The sequence below is a fragment of the Eutrema salsugineum genome, unplaced genomic scaffold, assembly GCF_000478725.1.
Source record: "Eutrema salsugineum unplaced genomic scaffold, Eutsalg1_0 scaffold_2, whole genome shotgun sequence".
NCBI lineage: Eukaryota > Viridiplantae > Streptophyta > Magnoliopsida > Brassicales > Brassicaceae > Eutrema > Eutrema salsugineum.
In genome coordinates this window covers 3,687,788-3,701,144 of record NW_006256829.1, presented here as the reverse complement: position 1 = coordinate 3,701,144, position 13,357 = coordinate 3,687,788, and the positions used below count along the sequence as shown (strand labels likewise).

The 13,357-nt window shown below is 36.4% G+C and overlaps 3 protein-coding genes and 1 pseudogene across 3 annotated transcripts; 2 read left to right on the top strand and 2 right to left on the bottom strand.

Moving 5' to 3' along the window:
- Nucleotides 1-205: 205 nt before the first annotated feature.
- Nucleotides 206-2,806, bottom strand: LOC18019601. Its single transcript, XM_006399583.2, has 3 exons — nucleotides 2,673-2,806; nucleotides 1,500-1,997; nucleotides 206-977 (listed from the first exon to the last, which is right to left on the bottom strand). Exons 1-3 carry the CDS (start codon nucleotides 2,746-2,748, stop codon nucleotides 451-453), a joined length of 1,101 nt encoding a protein of 366 aa, XP_006399646.1. The 5' UTR covers nucleotides 2,749-2,806; the 3' UTR covers nucleotides 206-450.
- Nucleotides 2,807-6,658: 3,852 nt separating this feature from the next.
- LOC18019600 (putative inactive serine/threonine-protein kinase At5g11400) lies at nucleotides 6,659-8,269 on the top strand. The gene is made up of 6 exons (XM_006399582.2): nucleotides 6,659-6,776; nucleotides 6,865-7,088; nucleotides 7,208-7,343; nucleotides 7,424-7,566; nucleotides 7,664-7,781; nucleotides 7,848-8,269. Exons 1-6 carry the CDS (start codon nucleotides 6,692-6,694, stop codon nucleotides 8,153-8,155), a joined length of 1,014 nt encoding a protein of 337 aa, XP_006399645.1. The 5' UTR covers nucleotides 6,659-6,691; the 3' UTR covers nucleotides 8,156-8,269.
- Nucleotides 8,270-8,751: 482 nt separating this feature from the next.
- Nucleotides 8,752-10,188, top strand: LOC18019598 (annotated as a pseudogene).
- An 87-nt stretch (nucleotides 10,189-10,275) lies between these two features.
- Nucleotides 10,276-13,299, bottom strand: LOC18019597 (WPP domain-interacting tail-anchored protein 1). Its single transcript, XM_006399577.2, has 5 exons — nucleotides 13,159-13,299; nucleotides 12,350-12,972; nucleotides 11,023-12,212; nucleotides 10,748-10,927; nucleotides 10,276-10,571 (listed from the first exon to the last, which is right to left on the bottom strand). The coding sequence occupies exons 2-5, from the start codon at nucleotides 12,927-12,929 to the stop codon at nucleotides 10,428-10,430; spliced, it is 2,094 nt and encodes a 697-aa protein (XP_006399640.1). The 5' UTR covers nucleotides 12,930-12,972; nucleotides 13,159-13,299; the 3' UTR covers nucleotides 10,276-10,427.
- Nucleotides 13,300-13,357: the final 58 nt, after the last annotated feature.

Below are 13,357 nucleotides of genomic sequence, written 5' to 3'. Positions count from 1 at the left end.
GAGAGTATTATAGTTGGGAATTAGCTGAACCTATCAAACCATTAAACAAAAAGTTTGATAGTCGAATGTACTTAAACAAAAAGTTTTATTCACGTTCGTAACACAAGGACAACAAAATTAAAAAAGAAATACCACACGAAGCTACATTTTAAAAGGCAAATTATTATCCTCATTCCTCTGTATCATACGTTTTTATTCTCGTAAATCACCTGATCTCCTCAACACACAGTATACTAGTAATAATAAAAGACAACATTTCTTCAGCCTTCTCATACAAGAAAATAGATATAAGCAAGACCTTTCTGCCTTATATAAAACTCTATAGATCACAACAACTCTTTCAGTATATCAACCATCTCATTAGAAAAACACCAGTGATAAAAGAAAAGAAAAGAAAAACCCACACTCCTAATACGAAAAACTTAATTTCAAAATTTAAACAATGACCATTTACGGCTTACGAACGCTGAGGAGCTTAACATCGTCGATCACGGGGCCACACAGAGACGAGAAATCATCACTTCTCATCGCATAAAACGTGCTGTAAAACATAACCCTCGTGCGGTTTGAAACCGCAACAAACCGCATAGAAGCGCGTTTGAACCCTCCCTTCCCTCGCGACTCATAAGGAACCTTCAAAGTGTCTTTTCCAGCAAACGCCTCGACTATCATCGAACCTTGGCACGCGTTGTTCGCATCTCCAACCGCAAACGAAAGCACGTAAGTCTTCCCGATGATGGTCCGAGCCACCTGAGCGATTGCGCTTTCTTTGCCCGCAACGAGCTCGACGGCTCGACGCCCTTGTGGGACAGAGAAGTGTTCAACGTCAACATATTTGATTGCTTTAAGTGATTCGATCATCCAAGCGGGTAAAGGAGAGTGGTCATCTTCTATGAAGGGAGGAATCAAAACGCCGGTTGTCGCGTTTGGGAGTACATAAGGACCTTCTTCAAATCCTCCGTTCTTTAATATATTCTCTGTTTCATATAATAGAAAAATAAACGCATCAATTGATTTATTCTTGTACATATATGTCTTGGCCAACACAAATCCATTGTATCTACAAGTGAACATATTAACCGAATCCAACAAAGCCAAAATCTTCGAGACAGATATACTTTATAGATTGATCCGTACGGATAAACCAAAACAAACCTAAGCCAGAATTCATTTACAAGTACATATGTATTTTGAATTTAATATATATCTTATTTTAGAAAATTGAATGGATTAATAATTTATAAGAAGGGTTTTTTTAGTCAAAAGCTGAACTAATCCGAACTGATGAAATTTTGACTAACCAAATCCAAAAAAATCTTGGTTCTAATGCGATATAAGATTCTACAAACCGGCCGAAAACCAAGATAAGCCAAATACTTGAAATGCCGACCCCTAGCATTGTCTATTGGATGATTTATGAAACATGATTCTCTTAGAATAAAAATATATACTATATAGAATCGATTCCACATATATATAATAAAAGTAAATGCACTTACTGTTGGTAGGTCTTGGAGGGTATAAAGCCTTGATGGCCACACCATCAATGAGTGGACCACAAGCAGGATCTTCTTCCTCACCAGGATTATGAATCACGATCTCTGCCACGTCACTCTCGGCCTGAAACGCCCAAGCGTAGAGGTCCCATCCATTGCTACTGTATACCGTCTGTATAGGAATAACGCCCGAGTCAGGTGCCACTGATATGTTGAGCCTTTCGTCTTGAGCACAAGTCCTCGCTGCACTGAACGTGAGCGAGTAATACATTCCTTTTGTTACGTTAAGCCTCTGTTTGATCGATGCTTCGTTGCCTAATCGGACAGCGAATTTTCCGGCGGGGACGACGAGAAGCATGTCTCCTTGTTTTTGACCGGATTTTATGTATTCGACGAAGCCTGATAGCTCCCAGCTTGGAAGTGCCTTCTTGTTTATCACTTGTGTTCCTTTCATGTCTGATGGTTTTGGTCCTCGCTCGAAGTCGCCGTTTGGTAACATTCCTGCGTTTTTGAAATTACAGAAAATTGCACTCAGTTTAGATAAATTAATTCCATTTCCTAAGGTTAAGTTGATTTTGGTAAACTATAAATTAGTTTTATCTACATGGTTTCAAGTTTAAACCAAAAAAAAAAGAAACATGAATCCGAATATGTAATAATGGGATAAATAACGGAGAATATTGATGTATATCCAAAAGAAAAAAAAAAACAAAATGCTGGGGTGTATCTTAAATACGGCGCTTGTTCAGAACAAAAAATCTTAAATACGGCAAAGAAAAGAGATTTCGTAATTGGACCCACTTAATGTCCAGAGTGTTTTGTGTCAGAAATGGACATAATGGTAAACTGGACTCTTAACCGACTTACTAAATTAACTAATTCCCAAAAAACAATAATAATGGTCCCGACCAGATTTGCTTCCTCCGACCAGACTTTTTTGTTTAGTGGTTTTTGTTAAAATTGGCTCAGTTGATGATACTTTGGATATTTTTGTTCACAAAAAAAGAGACGTCGGATAGAAAGTAGAAAAGTAAAATTGGCTCATGCCTATGCTTTTCTTTTCTTCAGACAGAACTAAGCGTTTTTAATTAAAAAAACAAGTCACTATTTATCCCAAAACAAAGTTTCCAAGTCAAAATGCAATAATAAACGAAAGAGTATGTAATTAACGATTACCGTCACGGAAGCATAGAACGGAAGTGACGGTGGCGATGAGAAGAACGAAGAGAAACGAGACGCTGCCTCTTTTCATTGTGAACGACCAAAGTAAAGACTAGAGAATAAAGAGAGAGAGAGAGAGAGATTTTAATAAATTATGAAGAGGAGCGGCAATTGCTTATATGGATTTCTAGTTAGGAAAGTACCTCTAGATTTTTCTACAATTTACGGGTCTATGCCACTGATGTGGTTTGCGTATCCACGTGGGGCCGTGACTCACTCTTTTGGGATTTAGCGGAAATTGCAATAGAGAAGATCAAGAAGGGTTATTTCTGTCAATTCCTCTCTCTTCTCTATGGTTTTGGCTGCCGTCAGATTATCATCCTTAAAATCACATACAGAAAGTTTAATGCATGTTAATCGCATTAACTCCAAATCGCCAATTAACGTCTTTTCTTTTCTTTCTGACTTTTTTTTTGTTTCTATTATTTCTAGCATGGCGTTGATAACATTATTGTGTTTTTTACGGCTATTAATGGTAGTAGTTAGTATCTTGACCCCCAATTACTGCCATTAACTCCAATATTACTAACTCTATTGCCAATACGATCTCAATACGTTATAATTCAAAATACAATTTTAAACTTATAAGAATTTGGTCTCCTAAGATTACTAGCTACTAGGTTGTAGTTTTTGTAGCGTTTGTATCGATGTAGAAATTATAAAACGCATGTAATCAAGATGTTTGGACGGCGTGAAAATATTTCGAGAAACTCAAATAAATTTTGTCTGAGCTACATATTATAGAGATTAAAGCAAATTTGAAACACACTGAATAAATCATTTAGAAGTTAATTAGCAACTATGTAAAATAAATTATGAATTTCCATAGACGAAAACATAACATTAATTAGACAGTTTTTACATGTTATTTAGATTATACAGTATTAACAAAATATTATGTTGAATTTAAATCCACATGGTCAGCACAAAATGCCAACTCATGGAGACATTTGATCTCGTATCCAAATATCTGTCTCTGCATCTACACATTAAACATTAAACAATATGATTTGCAAATCAAAGTAAAATTCACGTATTAATCTTTTGAAGTAAAATGCAATCAGTGAAAGGGCAGTTGGTCATTTAGTCATGTAGTTGATATACAATGGTCAATGGATATGCGGTGGAGTTGCTACGAGGAGGATCGTGTGATCTTTCTTTGTGTTTTTTTTTTTTTTTTTGATAAAGGATCTTTCTTTCTTTGTGATTCTATTGAATAAAGTTATAAGCAGCTGGATCTCACTTTTTAGATTTGCATGTACTTAAATTCATTTCTTATTTTGGATAACATTTAAGTCAATGTCTTTTCTCGGGCTTTTTTTGTTTTCTATTTTTCTTTGTAATTTGATTCTATTATTGTTTTTATTTAGATTCAGTTGTGGTGAATGGTCAGCTATGGGGTAAAATCTGGACGTAGGATAATAACACTCTTTAATGTCGGCCGGAACTTGGCTTTTTGCATTGCGTCTTGTTCTCATGTTTTTTCTTTTTTTAACTCAAACAAAAAAAAAATGAAAGGGATTACTGATTACTGAATAAGCGTTAAAGCTTTTAACACACATTTTTGCAATAAACTTGATGAACCTATTTGAGTACTTGCAACATATTTGAGTCTTGAACGTAGATGATTATGTTAATAACAACAACCTCTTTAATCCGTACAAATCTGCTTCTATTTTGGATTTCCTAATTTGAGTAAGATAATGAGAGAGATGGAGACAAGAAGTGTGAATAAGTGAGAGAGGAGAAGAACGTGGGTGGGGCCTACAAATATGGGACCCACTTGAAAGGGAGACGGCAGATATGAGAGAAACAGAGCGCTAAATCCACCATCGTGCGACTGTCTCGACCTCCTTAATTAGTCACCTCTCTTTTTACTATTTTACGGGCCCATGGGCCGATTCCACTTGTGTTCACTTATAACAAAGCAAACACCATTTATATTAAAAATTGTAATCTTCTAAAAAATAATAATGAAAAATTAATAGAACAATAATTATTACTCCATTTTTGTCCCGTTTTAGCTTGGGATATGGTGTTTTTTTTTTTTTGAGTAGCAAAATCGAGAAAATTATATAAGCGAGTGAGCAATAAGCGAAAGTGTGTGGCATGTGAGTCTGTGACTGTGGACCGAGTCTTCTGCTTCTTTCCGGTTGCGGTTAACGTCCACTTGACTCGGTTGACGTCAACTTTCTCAGGCCGTGACGGTGGAAACTCTCTCTTCCATCCATATTTAACGGCAGCTTAAAAGGCTCACGTGGCCTCCCCATGAAAAATCCAAAACCACGCTCGTCATGCCCAAATTCTTTGAATCACGTGCCAACACACGCATCGAGCCACTACATTCTTAACAAACCCAAGAACAAAGAAACTACAAGAGTGTTAATAATTATGACAAATGAAGCCTCCATCCTTTTTTTAAGTTATTTTATTTAAAGAGCTACTATCTTCCCAAACAAATAAATGAATAATGATCAGTCATGTTTGTTGATAGAGTTCGATTTTTATTTCCCTAGTATCACCACAAATGTTTTTTATTTTTATTTTCTATTAGTTATTTATATAAGGAGCAACTATCTTTTTTTAAAAATAATAATCCAGTCCTGTTTATTGATAGTGTCGGATTTTTATTTCCCTAATCTCACCACAAATGATTTGAGCTACTGTTTAAAATAATTTTTATTTCCCTAATCTCAACACTTTTTCTGGTGAGATATGCATTCCAAGCTACCTTGCATTTGGTCTGGAGAGAACGAAACAGTAGACGGCATGGTGAAGTCCCGAAACCAGCTCAGAGTCTGATTGTCACTCTTGACAAAGCAATCCGGAATCGATTGAGCTCAATACGAATGGCTGGGGATTTACGCTTCAGCGATGGTCTGCAGATATGATTCCGTTCAAGGAGCTGATGGCACAAAAAAGCTTCCACAAAAGCCCTTAATAATTTGTTAATTTTGCCTGCAAACATATTTCTTACCTTCTTTCTTTGAGAAGATTTGTAAAGAAAACTGTTTTTTTAATATAATTTAACATATTTTCAAAAAAAAAAAAATTAATTCTGACAATTTACATTTGTTGAAAAAGAATCAATTTATGTCGGTTCTAACTGATCATAACAGACTGCTACTTCAAATAATAATGCTCCATCGGCGATTGAAAGTTTACACACTCCTCATTTGTGCAGGCATGGAACCTTTCGAAAAGTTGAAATGTGTTACTTTAAAAAGTTACTTGTGCATGCATGGAACCAACTTTATATGATCAGATAGTATAAAAAAATGTGTTACTTCAAAAAGATTGGGTCTATATGGTTATCCATTGCATCACCTCAGGAAGTATCAGAATCAAATATCTTGAAAAAACTCTCTTAGTCAAATAAGATAAAAAAAGAAAGACATTTGGTATCAAATAATTAACAATATTAGTTGGGAACTTATTTAAGAGCATTAAAAGAAGACAAGGAGGATAAAGCTCATCAATGTTTTAGGACCCTCGTGTGGTTGTGACTCACATGGGGAAGGTCTTCACTACAATCACCTCATGTCTATCCTTTTTTATAAACACTTACTCCACATTTGATCCTATAAATTGCAAAATGGAAAGCGAACATGCTTGGACTTGGATTTTGGCCGGTAGATTTTTCCAAAGAAGATCACACGGCCTCCATTTCGAGTCAACTAAGCAAATAAGTCAACAATTGTAGTAACTTGCAAAATTGACTTAACTCGTCTCCGTAATCTGTTTACTTAAGTCTGAGAATATTTCCCGGAAATGCCTTATATAGTAAATAGTAATACTGTGGTTTCCATTTCTGTTATGGCTTTGAATAAGAGAAATTGACTTTTCAAAGGGTTGAATCCTGAGGCAGTATCCAACAGTTTCCGAAGCTACTTTCACACTTGGAATCAATTTGAACCTCTTAAATTAGATCTTGAAAAAAATCTTGGAAACAAAAATCAACAGATCAAAAACAAATGGGAAATTGTCTAAAGCCTTTCAAAGAACAAACTCCTTCGATCTCTCCCAATCCTCCTAGTCTTATCATCCCACCAATTTCAGGTACATCTCTTTTATTTTTTTAGATGCACTTTACTTTTGCTTACATATAATATCTAAATAAAAAAATTAATATATGTATGAAAAATAGAACCAGAAAAAAACGAGAGCCTGAGAATCTTCAGCTTGGCGGAGCTGAAGAAAGCAACGAAGAAATTCAGACAAGACAGGGTCGTAATTGTCAATAATAGTTATTTTCGAACATTCTATAAAGGCTACATCGATGAGACCACATTTGCTCCGTCAAGAAATGGAACCGGAATCGCTGTTTCTGTCATGGAATGTCTTCAAGATAGTTCCCAGGCAGAATGGACGGTAACCAAAAATCTGCCAATTTTTCACCTTTATAATTAAGTTGTTAAGAACATGGGTATATAATCAAACCTACCTTATCAATGCTTGTTCTTATTTTATTTTTAATATTTGAGTTGCAGGAAGAAGTGAGATCCCTAGGAGAGATTTCTCATCCAAACTTGGCCAAACTCTTAGGTTACTGTTGTGAAGATAACAAATCCTTCTTGGTTTTCGAATACTTCCACAAAGGAAGTCTGGACAGTCACATTTTCGGAAGTTAAGATCTCTTCTAATTCATGTGTCCATTCTAAAATTCGATGTACACTTTATATACAGTTTCATGATTCTCTCAACAGAAGAAGAACAAGAAGAAGCATTGCCTTGGGAAACACGGATTAAGGTAGCCATTGGAACAGCTCAAGGTCTTGCCTTTCTCCATTCGGTCAAGAACAAAGCGTTATATCGAGAAATCGGAATGCATAACATTTTTCTTGACGAGGTAATTAATTAATGACTTTTAGTCCACTCGTCTTGCTCTTATCGTTTATGATCTTACCAACAATTTGAACACCTAATTAGGTTTGGATTTTTATCAGCAATACAATGCGAAATTGTTTTATGTTGGATCAAACAAACTACATTTGTTAGAAGAAAGTATCACGACGGCATTCATTGGAAGAACTGATTACACACCTCCTGAATATGCAATCTCAGGTAAACTCTTAACTTGTAATATTTTGATGGCCAGGTTTCAATGTTAAGACAATCTGTGTGTTTTAGGTCATTTGTGCATGAAGAGCGATGTCTATACATTTGGTGTGATCTTGCTTGAAATCTTAACTGGTTTGAAAGCTTTAGATAGAGAAACCAAAGAGAAAAAAGGTGTCATGTGGACTAAACCTTTCTTGTCCGATAAGAACAAAATCCTGGAAATGATGGATCCTCAACTTGGAGACGATTATCCCGTTAATGCGGCGATACAAATGGGCAAACTCATCAAAAGATGCATCAAATTGGACGCGAAGAAACGACCATCGATGCAACAAGTTTTGGATGGTTTGAATGATATTGCAGTGATCAAGGATTGATGTTATATTTGACATTGAAAAAGTTTTAGAGTTTATTTTGTAATCATTAAAAAGAAATGTCTTTCCAATCTTTTTCAACTTCATCCTCTCCAATAGCAAGTTAATGGTCTTTTTCAAATATTTTGTCTCTGTTTTCCTCTGTTTGTGCCTTTGTGGGTTTCAAATTAATGGTCTTTTTTTTTGTTATTTTAGGGTCAACGCGGTAGAAGCATCCTTAGCTTCAGAGTTCTTGACTTGAATTTGGGACCGTAGATCTTCCCCAAGAAAATCAAATCGAACTCTATTTCTCACCAACTAAGCAATATAAGTTAGCAACTTACTAACAATGGACTAAACTCGTTTCCTTGCTTTTTTAAGTGCGTCTTAGCATTTTTCCCAAACTTGCCTTAAATGGATATAAGTCCTTTTTGGTTGCTTGTTTTCCTTTCTTTTGCCTAAGTGAGCATTTGAAGGGAAGCATTTGACTCATCAAAGTGTTGAAGATGCTTTCACACTTGAATCATCAACCTCTATATAAAAAGAACCCAAAATATAAGATGAGTTAAGAAATCTTGAAACCAGAAAAAATCTAAAGATTAATCATCTCTCCATCAACAATGGGAAACGGTCTAAAGCCTTTCAAAGAACAGCCTCTTTCATTTGCTTACGAGCCTCTCATCAGCCCTCCAATTTCGTGTACATCTCTCTTATTAAAAAAGCACTTTACTTTTTGTTTACATCTAGATACGTGATTCAAAATTTGTATAAATGTATACATAAAAAGTGGAGACAGAAGACGAGAATCTGAGAGTCTTCAGCTTCGAGGAACTGAAGAAAGCAACGAAGAAATTCAGACAAGGCAAGGTCGTAATTGGCGAGGATCGCTCTGTTCGAACATTCTACAAGGGCTACATCGACGATCAAGAACTAAAACCAGAATTGCTGTTTCTGTCATGGAATGTATTCAAGATAGCTCAGAGGCTCTACAAGCGTGGAAGGTAACTGCAAAGTCTGTCCATTTTGTTACTCTAATCTTTATATGTGTTGTGAACTTATTAACAAGTAAAATGATGACAAAAAAAAATTATGAGTTGCAGGAAGAGGTGGAGTCTCTAGGGAAAGTTTCTCACCCAAACTTGGTCAAATTTTTGGGTTACTGTTGTGAAGATAACAAATCACTCTTAGTTTTCGAGTACTTGCACAAAGGAAGTTTGGACAATCACATTTCCGGAAGTTAAGATCTCTTCTAACTAATGTGTCCATTCTACAAATTGGTGTATGTAATTTTGCTTTACATGCAGTTTCATGTTTCTCTCAGCGGAAGAACAGCCATTGTCATGGGAAACACGGGTTAAGATAGCCATTGGAACAGCTCAAGGTCTTGCCTTTCTACACTCGATCAAGAACAGCCCGGTACATTTAGAACTCAGAATGCATAACATTATGCTTGACGAGGTAACAGTTTTTATTCTTTTTAATTATATTCTTCTTCTTATTTCTTTTTCTTTCTATGATCGTAATACCTAGCTTTGGATTTTTTTCAGCAATACAATCCAAAATTGTTTTACCTTGAGTCAAACAAACAATACTGGGAAGATGACTTGACGCTTGTGAGAGAATTTTCTAGATACCAATCTCCTGAATTTAAGATGACAGGTACACCAAAATCTTTAACTTTTGTGTTTAGTAATTCTTGATTCAGTTTTCATTGTTCAATGTTAAGGCAATTCTATAACGTGTGTAGGTCGTTCGGGAAAGGAAGGCGATATTTACACATTTGGTGTGATCTTGCTTGACCTTTTAGCTAAGTTAGAAGTTCGGACTACAGATTACTTGCCTGCGAGTTATAAGATTGGGGAAATAATCGATCCCCGACTTGGGAGCGATTATCCTGCGAATGCAGCAACAAAAATGGGCACACTCATCCAAATATGCACCATGTGTGACATGAAGAAACGACCATTGATGCAACACGTTTTGGACGCTCTGAATTTTATTGCAGAGATTAAGGATTAATGTGTAAAGATACTAATATTTGACATAAAGTAATTAAGGGGGTTATTTGTATGTAATAACTAATAACTGAACGAATCAGTAAGGATGTGCTAAGGCAAAAAATGAAAGAGTAAAAAGGGTTAACAATGAAGATATTTAAAAACAAAAAGCAGGTTTCTGTTTTTGAGCGAGATTAGCCAAAACAAAAAATACTAAAATATAATCTGTCGTTGTTAAACTATGACAAAGAGAGGAAAACAAAACTGGAGCTCATGAGATTCTGAAAAAGTTAAGACTCTTAGATGTTTTGTTGGGATATAAAATAAGCCATTGATGACGTTAGGATCACGAAGATTGCAACGAGAATGTGCTTGAAACTAAGAGCTCCAACATCTAATCTCCTTACACTTCCGATATCTGATCTTGACTCTGTTTCTTCCTCCTACAAAACGATGACCAACATCTATAAGTTCCTTGAAGAACAGAGCCAATTTTAATATTCAACATATTTTTCTTCTACGGTAAACATATTCGACATATTTTTACTAAAGCTAAATTAGTACATTTCACTTACATGCCTGCAAAATAAGGTTTTTAGTAGGGAAGCAATTAATTTACCTCTAGATTAGTTAGTGAAGAGACAGTAGCTTGAGGTTTACTTTCTTGATGACAAAAAGGAGAACTCTGGTCAGTCTTTGGTGAAACTTCAGTTCCATTTCCACTCTCCATATAACCGGGTTTTCCAATCTTCTTCAACTTCACCATCAACACACAGTTCTCTCTTGACAAGTTAGTTATCTGCAAGAAAGTCACTAAACCTAAGCGTCCACTATGAAGATGATGAAGCTACTACGGAATCGGGTTTCGTGATTAATGTGATAATGTCTTAATACCTGTTTATGAAGGCGTTCTCGTTCAGCAGCTAGTTGCATGACCAGTTTTTTCATGATCTTGTTATGTACAGCAATATCTTTAGCTGTTCGCGTTTTTCTCTCTTCTGCTTGCTGTAGATATTTCTCCATATCTTTCAATCTAACTCTAAAGAATTTCAGCTCTTCGTTGAGATCTGCATTAGACTCAGATACGGTGATCAACTTATCTTCGGTATTGTCAGCCCTGTTTTCAGCCTTCAAAACTTTTGATTTAAGATCCTCAATCACATCCTCCATATCAGAAACAGTAGAGTATAACAAATTCTGCTTTTCTTTACTTGCTTCAACAGCTGCAACTGCACTTTCTAGTTGAAAATCTGAGTCCCTCAAGCGTTTCTCAAGCGATGTCAACTTCTCCAGAGTGAAGCCTTTTGATCTGAAATTCTCCAACTCGCCGTGAAGCTCCTTTATGCTTTCTTCTAGTGTTTTGAATTTGGATTCCGCTTCGTCAGCCCTTGCTTCGGTTTTTGCTAACTTATCTTTCAGTTCCTCGTTGATACGTTTAACATCTGATATCTGAGCAGCAGAAGTAGCATCCACATCTTCTGTTTGAAGCCCATATTCATTCAGTTGATCCTCCAGGGAGCTTACCTTTTCATTTAATGTGGAATTCTCAGTGCTCAACAGAATCAACTTTTCCTCAGCTTCTTTCAAACTCTCTTTTAAGCCGTCTGCTTGTGCGATAAGAAAGTCATGAAGTCTTGCATTGCTGCTATCAAGTTTGTGCAAGGCACATTCCTTAGCTTCTAAACGTTCCTTTGAATCAACGAGCTCAGACTTCAAGTCATCTGCCCGCTTAAAAGAGCCGCTTAGGTTGAACTGAAGAATCTGGAGTTTTCCAGACAGCTCCTTTGATATTCCCTTAAAGACTTCGGAAGCATTCTCAGCCTCGAGCCACCTCGAATACGCATCTTCGATTACTTCTTCCATGTAGACAACATCCTGCTCGGAAGAATATAGTTTCATTTCTAGTTCGTATTCAGTATTTCTTGACTCAGTTAATTTCTTCTCAAGTTCCATCTCCTTGGCCAAAGATTTCTCAAGCATCCTCAAAACGTTCCTTTGCTGATCAGCAGTTTGCATTTTAATCTTATTGCTCAGGTCACCAAACTCACCATCGTTTTGAGATTCTGCAGCAGGCCCTCCAGACCCTAACAAAACAAAACAAAGTTAACATATTTTCCATCAAAGCCTGAGAAACTTTTATCCAACATGAAAATTTTATCCAGCTAGTCATCATAACGATGTTAAAAACAATACTATAAAATGGCAGGTTTGTCTCACTTACAGCTTCCAAGTTCATCCAACCCAGAAGATAGCCTCTGAAAGTTAGAAGATTGCTTCTTCATTTCCAGCACTTGGACCATTAACTGGCCCAAAGATTGTTCAGCATCACGCAACTTTCCTTCCAAATCCGAGATAGCTTCTCCATCATGTTGAAACGGAGATATCATGACACGGGCACTTTGAATCTCGTTCTGGAGAAAACCAAGAAGCGAGTCAAGTTCTTTAACCTCTGAACTGAGAATTGAAGACAAGAGATCAAACTCCAACGCCTTCTCAGCCGAATCATCATCATTACTCGAAGGTTCCTCTTCTTTCTCAGAAACAAAGGACTCAAAGTCGTTTTCCCTCGAGCCGAGTTGCATAGTAAGAAGACTTAAATTCACCAACTTCTCGGAGATAAAAGCGAAATCCAATTCAACTTTGGTCAGAACTTGGCCTGCACTCGATAGTTCTGTATTCATAGCTTGCCCACTAAGCGAGATATCTTCAAGAAGGCTTTCTTTTGTTGAGCTAGGCTCTGGTACGAGGCTGTCGTTTTCATCGACAGAGACAGTTCTATGGTGTTCCGTTTCTATTTCCATCTTTCAGGTCCAAAATGAGAATTTGCAACCGCGTGCGATCTAACTGCAAACAGAGAAAAACATCATCAAGAGATTGAATAATCCTTGGTTTCCGCTACATCGGAAATAATCTTGATTCCCGATAAATCTAGGTAAAGTTTCTACAGCGGAATTATTAATATATTTTACATGATTCCGATCGGCTTTGAGATCGACACAAAGCTTGGAGAACGGAAAAGTAAAGACTTACATATAAGATGGTGAAAGCACGAATCAGATCAAAGAAGCTTCCTTGCGAGAAAATGATCGAGAGGGGCAGGGAGTTTGCGACAGAGAGAGATCGAGAAGAAGAAGAAGAACAACGAAAGAAATAATAACCGAAAAGAGAACTAAAAGCTTATAATTAATTTCGCAGTATAAAAAAAAATCTGAAAAAACACGTCTATTCT